Source organism: Parambassis ranga, chromosome 3, assembly GCF_900634625.1.
Source record: "Parambassis ranga chromosome 3, fParRan2.1, whole genome shotgun sequence".
NCBI classification, from domain to species: Eukaryota; Metazoa; Chordata; class Actinopteri; family Ambassidae; genus Parambassis; species Parambassis ranga.
The window spans coordinates 14,469,336-14,485,012 of NC_041024.1; the positions used below are offsets into that span (position 1 = coordinate 14,469,336).

The 15,677-nt window shown below is 40.4% G+C and overlaps 1 protein-coding gene across 2 annotated transcripts in view; it reads left to right on the forward strand.

The window, feature by feature from the left end:
* The first annotated feature begins 8,566 nt into the window (after window positions 1-8,566).
* The window catches only part of mafa (MAF bZIP transcription factor a), a 60,704-nt gene continuing 53,593 nt past the window's right edge, over window positions 8,567-15,677 (forward strand). The window contains exons 1-2 of one of the 2 annotated variants that reach the window (XM_028402544.1): window positions 8,567-9,908; window positions 10,690-10,893. In XM_028402544.1, coding sequence (XP_028258345.1) covers window positions 8,941-9,908; window positions 10,690-10,822 — 1,101 coding nt within the window. In that variant the 5' untranslated portion in view covers window positions 8,567-8,940 and the 3' untranslated portion in view covers window positions 10,823-10,893. Of the gene's footprint in view, window positions 9,909-10,689; window positions 10,894-15,677 lie in introns of those variants that run through there. The other variant, XM_028402545.1, reaches the window with a different exon arrangement.

The following is a 15,677-nucleotide window of genomic DNA, read 5'->3' on the forward strand; positions in this document are numbered from 1 at the left end:
TTGGACCAAGAGCAGAGGGGAAGAGGGGACAGAGGCATGAGGGTCAGTCTTGTGTGTGAACAGTGACACCATTGTTTTTTTTTGAGTAGGTGTTTTGGTCTGGATTGGTGGGCCCGGTGCAGCAATTGCTGTTTGGAATGTCAGCCCGGTTAGAGGATGTGCTTCGACTACTGGGTGTCATTGTCTGTGTGCACTCCAACGCCAGAGCTCTGCAGTCACAAACCGCAATTTATTTTATGAGCTTTTATTAGCCAATTTACTTCCTATGTCTCCATGGGAAGTGCTCCCAGCACAGAGGGACATTTGACTAACTGGTCTGACTGGTCTGGATGTACACCAACCATGTGATGTCTGTCTTGACAATTAAGTTATATGCGTGCATAGTATATGTGTTCGTGCAATGGGGGAAGGAGTGCAGCAATGTGTTCACTAACTAATACTATATGCATATTTGCCATAGTTCTGCTGAAGCAATACCTGAAACATATGGGACAAAGCCTTATAGACAGTGGCAATGGACAAACTTCTAGAACTAGCATCCAGTGGCCATACCTCTAACACATCATCTTAGCCTAAAAGACTTTTCAGGTGCAGGTAACGTGTGTTGCCCTCAAGCATCGTGATTTAATTTCTGTTTATCTTCCATTGTTAATAGTAGTAGCCAATAGTATTAAGATTCAGTACTAACAGCTACTTTGGTAAAGTGAAATGTAAAAGACACTAGATGTCTTAGATAATCATTTATATCAACAAAATCCTAACAATTGTATTTCTATATTTAAATAAATCACATACCAGCCTGTCACATGTCAGAGTTTTTGCAATGCCAACACAGAGTTAGGGGTTTTACAGCAGAAACAATATTGTAACAGTGGTTGGCCTCACAGTTAGTCCTTGAATTAGTCATGTATTTATTGAATTGTTGTTGACTATTCATATTAACAAAGGTGAATCAAAGCACTGGTTATATTGCTATGACTGTATATGACATACTCTAAAATACAGTTCTTTCATCCTTTATTCTGTACAGACTGTGACGACAGTGGATCAATAGTTGGCCAGGCTCCCAGACTTTAAGATAATAATACTTTTTCTCTATCTTTCATACAAAAGCAAATAGTTTCTTTGCTCTTACAGAATAATAATGATTAAAAAAATGAGTCCTAGTAGCCAAATATGTGTTTATTGTCATTAAAGATAGAGAACATTTGGTAATACATCTATGAAATGTAGCCACCACCTTCACAGCTGTCATACAGATACTCACTTTATCACTTTATGACTTTGAGCTAGTAAAATCAGTATGAGTGTGTGTTTGTCATGATGCAAAGGGTATCACCACATTGACTAAAATTATCATGTGTTATGATTGCAAGAAAGAAATTTGAACTTTATCAGCTGAGTTTCGAAGCAGATGGATATAAATGTACACATTGTGCAATAAAGCCACTCGCTCTCTTCTTTTCTTTTCTCTCCCTCACTCTCTCTTCCTATCTCCCCCTGTGTCTCTGCCTCAGTCAGACAAGCTTGGAGACTCATTGTTCCGCAGGAAATGCTCTCACCATACAGGCCGTCGGCTTGTATACTCTAGATTTAACCTTATAATAGCATCATCAACATTTAACCAAGCAGTTTCTGTTTGCTTTACATTGAAGCATTACTCCAAATACAACAACCTTTGTTCTCTCAAAAAAAGCTTAACAGAGATAAAACAGAAAATGGGGAAGCAACAGGAGGGTCTCCGTATTTTTTTGTTTGACAGTTTTCTTCAGGTCTGAAAGAAGCTGAAAGATTTATTTGTTTTCGGTGTCCTTCGACTTGTGGCCTTTAGGCTTCTAGACGCAGAGGGGGCCACAGGGAGAGCAGCTGTTGCTTCTGCCACTCATAAAGACTGACACATATTTACTTGCATACACATGTGGAGGCACTCGATGTTCCTCTCTTCCTGTCAAACACATGCACCGATACACACCAGCACAGGCAGAAGGAGATTCCCTGTAATGGATGGTGCAGGTGTGAGGATGTGTTGCGATATGGGAATTTCCAAAGGCCATGAAATATGCAGGCTATAACGGCGGGGCCAATGGTAGCCTTAGCTTAACAACGTGCGTCCAGAGGAAGAGACTTTTTACTGGCCAAGCAGCACACCTGCCCTGTAAATATCCTCTCATCCATTCACCTGTCCATCTGCTACGCTTGACTCAACCAAGAGTTACTTACTAAAAGTTTCCCCTGCTTACCAACAACACTGTGAGCACATTATTAAAATACATCAGTGCCAAGGAAGGACCGACAGTCCTGTTTTAGTTTGTGCATTTTTAAGGATCACTTAGCATTAACAGGTTTATTTATCCAGTAAATGCTTCTCCAGTTTTTTTTTTTTATTATTATCAGCCCTGTAGTCTGAGAGCGGCTCTGCCTGTCAGCCACTGTGCTTCGCCTCGTCAGTATCTCCCGGTCTTTCTCATTTCATTAGGAATCACTCAGCACTTCAGAGAAACATTCAATTACGCTCCAATGGTAATTAAATGTTCCTCAAATGAGTTCATTTAAATCATCTTCATTTGGGCTTCAGTTGGGTTTTTAATGCTGTGTGTTCAACGCAGAGCGCAAATGAACATTAAGCGCTTCACCCACTGGAAGCATTTGAAGGGCGGCTCTCACAATCACAGTCAGATGACATTTTAACCAGCTTAGCAGCATAACAATTGAGAAAATATCATTATTAGGAAGTGATCCAGATAGCAGGATTCAAACACACAAAAGCCCTGATAATACTGGTAGCACAGCGAGGCGAGTAAGACACATTTTCAGATTAGCATATATTTATAACCTTGCAATTTTAATGTGGCCATTAGTCTTTTTTTACCATCAGAGCAACTGTGACATTATGTCTGATTACTTATCTGACTGTGTAAGAGTGTGTCTGATTTAACATGGGTAAAAGGAATGATCTAAGAGGGGACAAAACCAATCCACTCACGTTTCATTGTGACGAAGGTTTTCCTCATAAAGGTTTAGACTGTATGACAATAAAAGACTTAAATGTCATTGCAAATCCTACAATTATAAATGGATGAGTTTTAAGGCCAGATTTTTAAAGTCACACGATGATATGGGAAAGCACCACTTCTCACAAAACCTCCTTCTCTTTCTTTAACCAGACAAAGCATCATAAAAGCTACAGGTTTAGGTTTCTAATGGCTAATGCTCCAATCTAAACGCCTGTAAACTGTTTTCTTGTGATGTTAACTTCAGAGTGAGGCATAAGTGTATTCACAGAAAATAAACTTTTTATCACTGCTATTGTGTGTTAAAAGGACCACCTCCTATAACAATGGTCCAACGCCGTACAGTCCAACATAATAAATGTAATAATTATGTGTTGGTGAAATAACTGTAAATCATTTAATGACCCTACAAGGCGAGAGTTATTTTTAAAAGGGGATTCATCAATATTCTCCAGGGGTACACAAAGAAAGGTCAGAAAATCTCTCATTAGGTTCTGCGCATGCGTGTCCTTCTATGTGCATTTGTGTAAGCAAGCATACATTTGTGCATGAAGTTGTCACTGTTCCTGTTTGTTGTGTGTTTGCATTTACCTCTCAATAGTTGACAGAAGAACATGGAGCCAACAGCTTCCATCATTCATAACGGAGTGGTCATCTGTCTGAAAGAAAAAAAAAACAATAAAGTTATTTCTTTATATCACATGAATGTATTGTTGTGGCCTATAAGAAGAACAGGGGACAGCATGTGGTAATCCTTGTAAAAATACTGTGGCTCTTATCAAACTGTGGTTTGTTGTGCGCAGACAGCCCTTGCGCTTGTATATCTTCACTAAGTCAATGGTCTGTATTGGCATATTAGACAAACATTGTGTTGAACACAATGAAGATACACACTCATTAAGTTTGCTGTAATGACTGTGTAATAGATGAAAAATGATAGAAGAGCGACATAAATAAGGTAAAAATCTATCCAAAAACAACAACAAAAGAATTTGCCACAGGGTCGTATGGATTGCCGTAGCATTAGGTGGTGTTTTATTACAGCATGACTACCATCATCACTAGCTGTTCAACAATACATGGCAAGATAAGATGAAAGTATTACTATTACATGTGTCCATTCCTGGCTGCAGTAGCTCGAGGCGGAAGCAGATTTTTTTAAGGTACGGTAGTTGGTGCCTTGCCAAAAATCTGTATGAAAAGCGACAAGCTTTTCAAATTTGATGCAATTCCTAGACACTACTTATGCTTGAAAATGCTGTTTTGTGTATGGAACCTTGAGTTGGAGCTTTGTTGAACTGCAAAATTCCAAATACCTGTGTTTACAGCTCCTTTCACACAAGAAAATAATCAAGCAACACCCACTAAAATCTGGCATTCATTTTTAATGGAAGCATATAAGTGGATATACTCTCAGTATGTTCTGAGACACCCAAAGGCTGGAATATTTAACCCCATTGTTGAACATGGCACACCAGGAAAACGACAGTATACTGATATAAAGGATATTAGTAATCACCTGAAGTAAAGTCAAAAGGGAAAGCTCTGCCTGGTAGAAACTGTGCCATTCTACTCTATAGTAAGTATTAGTTTTAACATGTCAATTCAAAAATTAACGCACACAATCATGAACCAACATGCAAACACCAGCGTGCACGTGCACACACACAAATACAGAGATAAAAAGGCAGAATCAACCATCGCACACATAGAGTTAAAAGTCTGTCGTGTGAAACCACTAAGGACAGCCAACAGAGATAACCCTGGAAAGCAATCTAGCAGTTAAAATATCATTAAATTGCGATACACATTAACCCCACACATGACAGTAAACCAATACATTATGTTCATGTGAATATAATTATGGCTAATATGCAACCGCTCTTGCCAGCTCTTGTGCAATATTGACTAGTCTTCTTCGATTAATCTGTAAGGGGTGAACAGAGCAGCCTACAATTACAGGCCACACAGAATTAATTAGCAGCCATGCTATTTAACTTGACAAATATTCAGTATTTGATTAAACCTCAAATGTCTGTGTCACTGGGTGACAGTGGAACAGTCTAGAAAACACATGTGACTCTGCTGTTCACAGCACTGCAACACATTCACTGGTTTACTGCTGTTCCCTGACCATCAAGCCCAAAAGCTGGTACTATAGCTCGGGGTCATAGACCAGAGTTCTCCACGCACATAAATCCCTCTGGCTGTAGGCTACCAAATATTTTCCACTGGTGTCAGAGAGGCCATCCAAAATCCACCTCAGACTACAGATCTGCTCTCCTCCTGACCTTCTTTTGTCTGCTCTGTCCTCTCTCGCACCCTTCTCAGCCTCACCCTCCTTCTGACTAATGGATTAAGGTAATTATGACATGGCTGTGCCCACATTCTGTTGGTAAGGTGAAAATTGATATTCCAGCTTTGTTGTTCTCACTAAACTGTTGATGAAATTGCATTGCCCTGGAGCAATATCAGCTACACGCATTAGTAGAGATGTAAAGCATGCGTAGTGTTTCTGTTATCTGTATTTTAAAGTTAAAACAATGCTCAGATAACATGAAAGGCTATTTAACTCTATTATTCCACATACATTGCTTATTTCCAGGTGCTATCGACTTCCAGGTATTCACCAGTACAGACATAGATACAGTAACAGGCTCAGGTTAGGAGCTGCTTACAAAAGTGTTGGAATGTAAAGAGGCTGATTAAATGGCCTTATCGAGCCCTGTCTCAAACAGGCACATGCACAGAGGAGCAGATATACAGAAAACAACTCTCTGACCTCTGATCTTTCTCCTCAGTTACTGCTAAGAGTTCAAACTGATACCAGCAGCTATACACTAATCTAAATAACCCTATGTGTTGGTCAAGATTAATTATTTATTTTGTTCACATTTTAGTGTGAACAGATCTTGCATAACTCTATAAACTTATACACATAGTTTAACCACAATTTTATGAAAAATGATTTCACCAGGAGATATTTGAAAGCACTGTGAGCACTGTTTCTGACAACTTTGTTGTTGTTCACTGGACAATGACAACTGTCAGAACGTATCCCGTGCATGCAAGGGTATTCAAGAGTGACATTAGTTTTGATCAGTGTGAATCTAAACAGAGGGATCAGTCTATCTGTTAACAGATGTCCGTAACAGAACTTGAACTGCTCAGATTCTTCCTTCCTGGTTTGATAAGTCCAGTCTCTGTCCATGTAGATCTGTCTCTGCTCCGCATCATCAATAACTTCAAAGGCACAAAAGCAGCTAAATTAGGTCCGCCACTTTCTTCTGTCATGACTAATGAGCTCTGCCTTCGTTTGTATATTAGTCTCGCTCTGCTGTGGGCAGACCCCAGGGAACGGGCCACTGCTGTGCCTTCCCATGAACAGGTAAGCCCAAACAGATGACAATGCAACAGCATAGAAATAGAAACAATGGGGTTTGTTTGAGCCACGTACACAGGATTGTGTTATCATACATCTATTTACCCCTTTACTGAAACACTTACATGTAGCAATGATGATTGCATGTTAACTTAAAGGTCAACTTGAGCTCCCTTTTATTCAAATTAATTAAAACTCTGTCTTCATTACGATTGGGACATAACATAATGTACCTCAATATAACTGTGTGTTCAGAAGACAGACACGAAAAGAGTGGTTCCACTAAATTTAAACCCAAAGACAGAACCTGAGCTACCCGTCATGACGACCACAGAGATGTGTTGAACTCTGTACGGTTATGAAAATATCTGGTTTGTCAGGATCATCTTCCACAGCTTTTGGCAGCATGCACATGACTGATTTGGCCTATCATTAAATAGTGTGCACCCGAAAATCTAAAAATACACATTGATGCAGCGATGAGATCACACACTAGGAGAGAGAGAGAGAGAGAAAGAGAGAGAGAGTATGATTATAGGCTTTTGTCACAGGAAAGAAATGGTTATTTGTCAGCACCATGTCAAAAGAGGCCACAAAAGACATCAACATTCTGACTAGCCAGGGTGACCAGGCCTTGGCATAGCTTACATCACTCTTTTCCCAAACAAATTGCATTATTATTGAATGAGTAAACTGCCATGTGTCATCACTTAACTGCATGTGGACAACATTACCGATCCAATGAGAAATTGTGTGTGCACATTTCTCACTAAAGAATTGTGATCAGTTCAGGTTAAAGTGTATAAATGAGCTGAAACCAGCTGGCATCAGATGGTTCTATAGCACAAGCCAGTGTTTAGAAATAACCATGTAACTCATAATTATGAACGCATAATATGTACGATGATAAGGCCTCATCTCATCTGCTGTATCCTCAAAATAACAATGACATTTAAACTATACACACAGTGATATGTGAAGCAGGAATGCCCAGACTGTTAATGCTGTACACAAGTCAATTAAAAGCAGGAGACCTCTGAACTCAGATAAAGAGCAATGTACGAGAGAGGTTTATGTGACTCCTAAAGCAACGCCTGGCCCTGTGTTCAGATAAAGAGATTTTTATGGCACATGAACATACTATCTGTTTGAACTGAACTCCAGGTTCATTCACTTCCTCTAACACGACTTCTTCCACATGATATAAATTTCTTACATAAGTCAGGTGAAACTGACAGGAATGTCACTGCCTGCCTTGACGAGATAAAGACGAGGATGAATATGTGTAGTACACATGTGTGTGCTTTGCAAACTGCATGTTTTTCACTCTTTTATTTCAACTTTTTATTCTGTTTGAAATGTGCATGGACTGACTGGGAGGGGAATCCTTGCACTGGCACGTCCAAAAGGTGGCAGTGTTGAGTTTTATAATGGTGTGCAGAGGCACGATAAACCTCTTCAATATACCTTTCAAAATTTGATTCAAGTTACTTCTTAAACATAAACTGATACCTAAATAATATAGGCTACTTTATATGAAGTTTCTGTGATATAAAATAAACATGAGCTATTAACACTAACAGCTTTAAGTTGTTTTTTTTCGCGGCAAAATCAAATAAAACAAAAAAAAGATTACAAAAGAATGCATTTAAAGGCTATCTGACAATTAAAATCATTATTATGATTATGGTATTTATATTATGATACAACACTATCTATCTATCTATCTATCTATCTATCTATCTATCTATCTATCTATCTATCTATCTATCTATCTATCTATCTATCTATCTATCTATCTGTGCTTTCTTTCTTTGTTTCTTTTCGACCTACATTAAAACATCCTGTTAATGAGTTTAGATTATTCTTGACTTCATACTGTAAAAAGTCGAATTCAACGTTGATAAAATGTTCTTTTGTATAAACGTCGATTAAAACTGCGCGCACAGGGAGCGGTAAAGTCCATCTCCCAGCTGACAGTCAGCTGATGGCCTTTTGACAGTTTTTGAAAAGTTTGGTTTCTGTAGGCTACTAATATGTTAATTAGCTCTCGGAGTGTGCGACCCTATTGGCTCTTCGTCCGAGTCAATTTCCCATTTGCAGCCTGACGTCAGGGCTGCTACAATGCTCTTAAACTCATCTGCTGTGTGATCCCACAAAATATCGCCCCACCAGTCAGCGGCTTCGAACGTGCGAGGCTGCATTCACTCCCTCACTTTCGGCTCCTTCTCCGCTTGCGTAATGTATTCATGAAGAAACCGTAAAGTGTTAAATGTTTGAAATACAAAACCGCCGAATTTCACATGCTGAAAAAGGACTCCGCTACTCGTGCGCGCGGCACTGCTGTGTCTGTGCAATAGACTCTGCAAAGAAAAACTACTCTCACACGCCTGCAAGTCCGTGGCTGCAGAAAGGACGCTGAAATCTTTTTTTTTTCTCCAGTTTCAAGACAAACGCTTAAAAATCAAACTGGCTCACGTTCTTCCAAACCAGCCCAGTTTGACAGCTGCTCTTCACCCCAGTTGGAGGACTGTCAGCAGCAAGAGGATGGCATCAGAGCTGGCAATGAGCAACTCCGACCTGCCCACCAGTCCCCTGGCCATGGAATATGTTAATGACTTCGATCTGATGAAGTTTGAAGTGAAAAAGGAGCCGGTGGAGCCCGATCGCAACATCAGCCAGTGCAGTCGCCTTATCGCCGGTGGATCCTTGTCTTCCACCCCGATGAGCACGCCTTGCAGCTCGGTGCCCCCTTCCCCAAGCTTCTCGGCGCCCAGTCCGGGCTCTGGGAGCGAGCAGAAGAACCACATTGAGGATTTCTACTGGATGTCCGGTTATCAACAGCAGTTGAATCCAGAGGCGCTGGGCTTCAGCCCTGAAGACGCAGTCGAGGCGCTGATCAACAGCAGTCACCAGCTCCAGTCTTTCGATGGCTATGCCAGGGGCCAGCAGTTTGCTGGCGCAGCCGGAGCAGGAGGCACCATGGCCGGGGAAGAGATGGGTTCCGCCGCGGCGGTGGTGTCGGCAGTCATTGCTGCGGCAGCCGCTCAGAACGGAGCGCAACACCACCACCACCATCACCACCACCACAGCAGCAGCCACCACCAGGCAGCCGGCGTCCAGTCCAACGGCACTTCTGGGACAAATCACCCACACGTGCGCTTAGATGAGCGGTTTTCAGACGAGCAGCTGGTGACCATGTCGGTGCGGGAGCTCAACCGGCAGCTACGGGGGGTCAACAAGGAAGAAGTGATCAGATTAAAACAGAAGAGGAGGACCCTAAAGAACAGAGGCTACGCTCAGTCCTGCCGGTTCAAGCGGGTCCAGCAGCGGCACGTCCTGGAGGGAGAGAAGGCGCAACTCATGCAGCAAGTCGAGCACCTAAAGCAGGAGATCTCCAGGCTGGTCCGGGAGAGGGACGCGTACAAAGAAAAGTATGAGAAGCTCATCAGCAACGGCTTCAGAGAAAATGGATCCAGCAGTGACAACAACCCCTCATCCCCGGAGTTTTTCATGTGAGTCTCGACATTATCGCGAAACAAACTATATCTGATACTCACCCCGCTTAAAAAAGTTTTCATTATGAAACTTTTTTTTCTAATTTGGCGCAAAGCCTACTAGACCAAGAAATGTGTCAACTTTTTTATTTTATTTTATTTTATTTTATTTTTTATTTTATACATTTTTTTGAAAACACGAGTTTCATCACGTCTGTGACTGCTTCAGATTTGGAGGGCTTTGTAATTTTGGAGGCATATTCAGAAAACTTTCATCTACTTTTTTTTGCTATCATACTCAGTATATTAAGCATAACCTGTCTGTCGAGTTTTCCATCGCTGTTCATTAGATTTGCAGTGTTTGATTTTTGAAAGTTTTCCAACTTTATGCCGCAGTATACCAAAGTGTGCATGCGAGCACTAGAAGTATACTCTCCTGAAGTTCATCAACTTGCCCTTTTTTCATCATTTTATTTTGACTCAGTGTATAGATCTCTGTCAAAACTGCATCCATTGACAATATGTTTTTGGTCTTTTTTTTTTACCTTTTCTTTTTGTCTGCCAAACTTGGAGGATTGCGAGCCTGCCCGTTTGACGCCACCTCATCTCATGCTTGTTATTGTGTTGAGCAACAAAAGACTGTATTCATCATAATCTATTCATTGTTTTTAAAGAGATGTGTTATTGAACTGCCCTGCATGCTGGACATGTATGGTTTTTTTGTTTTTCTTTCTGTGCTTGAAGATGTCCTTTTTGTCGGATGACTCCAGCATGGCATTCATACTTCATTTTTTTATAGGCCTCCTCACTTTTTTGGGACAGCGACAAAAAAGTGTCAGGACTTCCCCACCCCTTGTAATCTATACAAGTGCATTTCAGCTGGTGTTGGGAGTGCACCACCACCTCCATCGGCTGTCAATGGGCTGCAGTGAGTGCGCTGTGTATTCCTGCTTGGAAAGTGTTGTCGGCGGGGATCCTGATACGAGGGGGAAAAGAAAAAAAAGGAAATCAGCAAACCATTTCCTGGAAGTTTAGTATGTTTCTAAGCCTATATTGTTATTTAAAGATATTCCACTGTGCATCTGTCATCATTTTTTTGAATAATTTTAATTTAAAAAAAAAGTTTTATAATCTTAAATTGCAAAAGATGTGCTACAGGTATAGATGACTAGCATAATAAATAAAGGAGACTGCTGCACAAAAAGTATTTTTTCACATTGATTTAGAGAAATTGGCTCGGCTCCAATTTATACAGTGAGCAGTATTGTGCAGTGCATAAGCAGCGCTTTTGCAGCATGTGCTTTCAAGTGTGAGAGCTCTGGTCTCCTCCACACCATTCATTATTGTATTTAAAAGAAACAACAAAAAACACACACACACACACACGTATTGTTGTATGAGGTAATTGTCACAGCTGAAGTTGAAGTAAATTGCTTTTTTTGAAAATGTGTTTCTTCAACGAAATGATTCTGAACTGAAATGCACTAAAAAGAAACAGATCTCGCCTGTTGTCATGTGGAAGTTTAGGAAAAAAGTTGTTAAATCTTCATTTTTGTTACGACTTCATCGTAACATTTTGAGATTGTATTACCAGTTCAGGAGAGATTGTTGTTTTGTCTTAAACGAACTCAATATTTGCAAAGCAATAACGAATTATTATAATAATCAATAATGTCTGGACATTGTTAGATCGTCAGGGATTGTCAACCCTGCATGTACAAAACGAGGGAGTACCATTCGCCAGTAAATCTTGAACATATGTTAATTAATCTTTCATCTTACATATAGTAAAAATATATATATATATATATTTTGCTGTGCAAAATTATTTCACTCACTAACCATATGTGATGTTCATATGTGCTCGTTTTTCATTTCATACAATTAAATGATATGCAATAAATGTATGTAATGTCCTCAATAAGTTTCTCACTTTCTTTTGACTTGTCCTGAGATATTTTATGTTATTATTATTTTTTATCATTATTTTGTTTTGTGATTGAAGCAGGAGTGAAAATCCAAACATGATGCAGATGCAGTTGATCCGTGTGACTGGTAGTCCTTTATAATGCGTGTTCCTCTGTAGCAACGATTTAATAACGGGTCACCGTGAACCAATCAGAAACATAATTTTAAGGGCAGTTACTTAACAGGAGATACATTTGGATAGTCTATGCAGGCTAATACAATTCATTCATTTTGGCGCAGGAGTGCTGCGTGTATGAAATATGGAGATGCACGTCTGGTGTTCAGCTAATGAAAGCAGAAAGAAAGCAATGCAGCGACTCTAGAGAGAATCTTCATAGAATTATGAATAAACAATATTTATCATTTTCCATCATAAAGAGCTCAAAACTCAGACTAAAAGTTTACTTACTGCCAAAAATGTTTCATTATTTCACTTCACAATTATTTATAGGCTTACTGAGATATGTGTCCCCTAATTACATCCTCATCTGTGCCTATAGAAGCCAAGCTTGGCTGTATATCCAATGACATGCTCATTTTATTGTGATCTGTGATCAGTGTGTGTGTGTGTGTGTGTGGACTTGTGTCAGGGTTCATGTGGTGCGTGCAGGCATGCCTGAGGGATAAAAAGGCTGTGAATCTGAGTGTGCCTGTGTTTTCTTGAATGGCAGTAATCTAATGATGGCATCGACACCCTCCATTCGCCTTTTTTCATATTCTTTGCTTCCTGGCCTACATACTCTGTGTTTTTCAGACACTGTGCACTCACTGTCATTAGCATGTCATCGCTTTTACTGTCCCCACTTTCACCCAGCTTTTATCCTGTTTGTCAGTGGGTCTGGATGTTGGCCTGCAGCCCCTCCCACAGAGCAGAAATGTTCTGTGAGGGCACAGCCATGTCAGGCATGTGAGGGGGCGCTGGAGAAGGTGCCAATTTAAGTCAGCCGCTGCGGTGAGCAGAAGAGGCTCTGTGTTGCTGTACCAAATCTTGCATTTTAGCCATGTGTTTAGACATCTTACTGCTGACTTCTTACACATATTCACTGCACTGGTGCATTAGCTGCAAAAGTCCACTTTTGTGAGACATGAGTAGAAGTTCTTTTGTAAGTTCTGGGACAAGAAACAGCCTTGTGGGCATCTTGTTTCACTGTTCCAGAACAATTTGTTTGTTGAAACAGGAAGACCAATGTGCCAAAATACACTCTGAAGAAACACTAAGCTTTCTGTGGAAAGAGTCAGCATAGGTTTGTCAGCTTTTTGCAGCTTAGCCACACTCAGAAGCAGAAAGGACACCTTTCAGAAAAATTAACCCCAATGTCTGTGGTAACAAAGCACAGTGATCACTTGTTTATAACAGCAGTGTTAGCAGTTATACATTTTATACTAATAAAGTCTGCAGCATCTGTCAGTGATGATCTGCTATTCAGCTTTAAAAAAAACAGCCAGTTTTAACCCAACACTTGTATCCCATCTGAGGTGTGTGCTGCTGCTGCTGTGGTGGCTGATTTGCAGAGAGTGAGGAGAGAGACTGAGACAATAGTCGGGCTTGGGTTGAATTAAATGATTTTGCTGATGATTAATAGTGGTGTGGGCCACTGGCTTCTGCGATGTAGAGATGATAAATCGTGAGTGCAGCTCTGTGCAGCTGTGCCAGTGTTGGGTCTTAGCATGCACACACCATGCAATTTACAGCCAAGCCGCTCTCCTTCTTCCTCAATTTATCTAATTACATCTATTTGATCTGAGCAATAGCTCTGCTTTATTTTGATATTTCACATTAACCACAACAATGCACCAAATGACTTCAGTGTGGATAACAGTTTGCTTTTTTTCTTATGCAGTTTTAAAGAGAAAATAATGTCTTCTTTATTGAGAAATTGCTGCTGTGAATGCCATGCATTTGTGTGGTGGGTTATTTGATGTGTTTTGAGTGGAATGTAAAAAATGAAAATTTGGTTTCAGTTTAAGGCTGCTTTGTTAGACTTTAAAGTTTGTTTTGACTGTTTCCTTATTGGAATAGATCAGTGAGGCTTCTCTGCACCATGGTACTGAAAACACACCCCCCACACAGACACACTAAAAATGAAAACACACTCAACCAGGATGCCACAGCATTACGCAAATACACAGAGAAACTGTAAGTGGGCTGCTAGAGCTGTGCCCCCGGCTTTGTGTTTAGGATCTTCACTGTTTCGTTCTGTTGAAGCATTAACGCATCTGAAACACTCGAGTTTCCAAGCTGAATGACATTAGTGTGATGACAGATCTGATCTGCAAGACATTTCCTCTTTTATCTGTGGGTCCAGTATGCGATGGTTATGTAAGTGATAAAACAATCGATCTTCCAGTCATGCACTCATGTGGAACGTTGGCTCTACGTGGTTTGATGGCATAAGATGCAGCACGATGTTCACTGAAGTAGCACTGTGCCAGATGACATAACCAAAAATAGGAGCTGGTTGGGGGTCTGGAGTCAAACAGACTTCAGATGGTGCCAGCTGAAGGGCCGTCGAGCACTTTGTGTTTGATTCTTTATATGTTCTAACTCAGTGATCGCTACAAGCTTGGACACAATTTGCGCATGCATGTGTAAATGTATGAGTGTGAGTGTATGCATACGTGTGTGTGTGTGTTGTCTTTTGGAGGAAAGGATGAGCAGAGGTCAAAAGTTACAGTGCACAAGGCTGCTCTCAAAGTCATTAGAGTAATCCCTGCCCTGGGGAATGCATGCTCATTTCCTCTGCCCAGAATCCACTGAATGAGATGTACATACACATCCGACATGGTACAGTACACTGCATATTCAGGACCACTCACTGCCAATTTTTCTTTAAACCAGTTTTTGCACCTTCCCCATGAACACTTTTTGCTGTCTCACGAACAAAATGCATTAGATTTTTATTGGAAAAATTTCTTGTTTTTTGAGTGTGAAAACAATGTTAACAGCTGTTTTGTGTAATTTCACTCAAATTAGATATTAGATAATACACAAAGTGTTTCCACACAGTATGCCGCAAATGTGTAGAACAGGGACGATGTGGCACTTGGCTGCAGCCTGGCAGGTTTAGTTTCATGCTGCCAAACATTTTTTTTCACCTCATGTAGCCAAACAGAAAAAAGAAGCTACTTAAGGAATAGATTTTTTTTTTAAAAAAAGGCGACCTGAACTATTTAAAGCACTCTAAATAGGATTGTCCGCTAATGTTTGTAGCACCCATGATGAAGAGTTAATTTTATTTTTACACCCACACATAACTCAAACATTGCATTGTGGGTGTTGCAACTTGTAGCACTCATTGTGGCTCCTAATAATTACCCTCTGACTCAGACCTGAACTGAACTTTCAGTGTAAGTCTCCATTTGGAACTGGGATTAATAACACATGAAAAAATACCAAGGAAGTCAAGTAGTGCATTTCAGAAAAACAATATCTCTGTGGTACAGTGCAAAGTAGAGATGAATCTGTGTTTATTTTTTTCCAGCTGCTTGTTCTTATAAGGTTTAATTTTTTAAGGGTTTAAGAATGACTTTTAATCCTAATATGTTAGAAGCTTTTTGTTTTATAAACTACTTGTAAAAAGTACTTCCTCAAGTTGTGGCACTGTGAGTCATCTGGACATGTGAAATGTGTTTAGATTGCTGTAGGGATTACAGGAAATGCACAGAGCAGCTAGGTATCTCAACACAACCAGGTGGCAACCACATTTGTGAATGGTCTGCTCACAGTCATAGCAGACACACACACACACACCTTACAGTGAGAGACACTGTGCCGAAACACTTTTTTTTGCAGACCAAAGTGGGCGCTGGGGATCAATT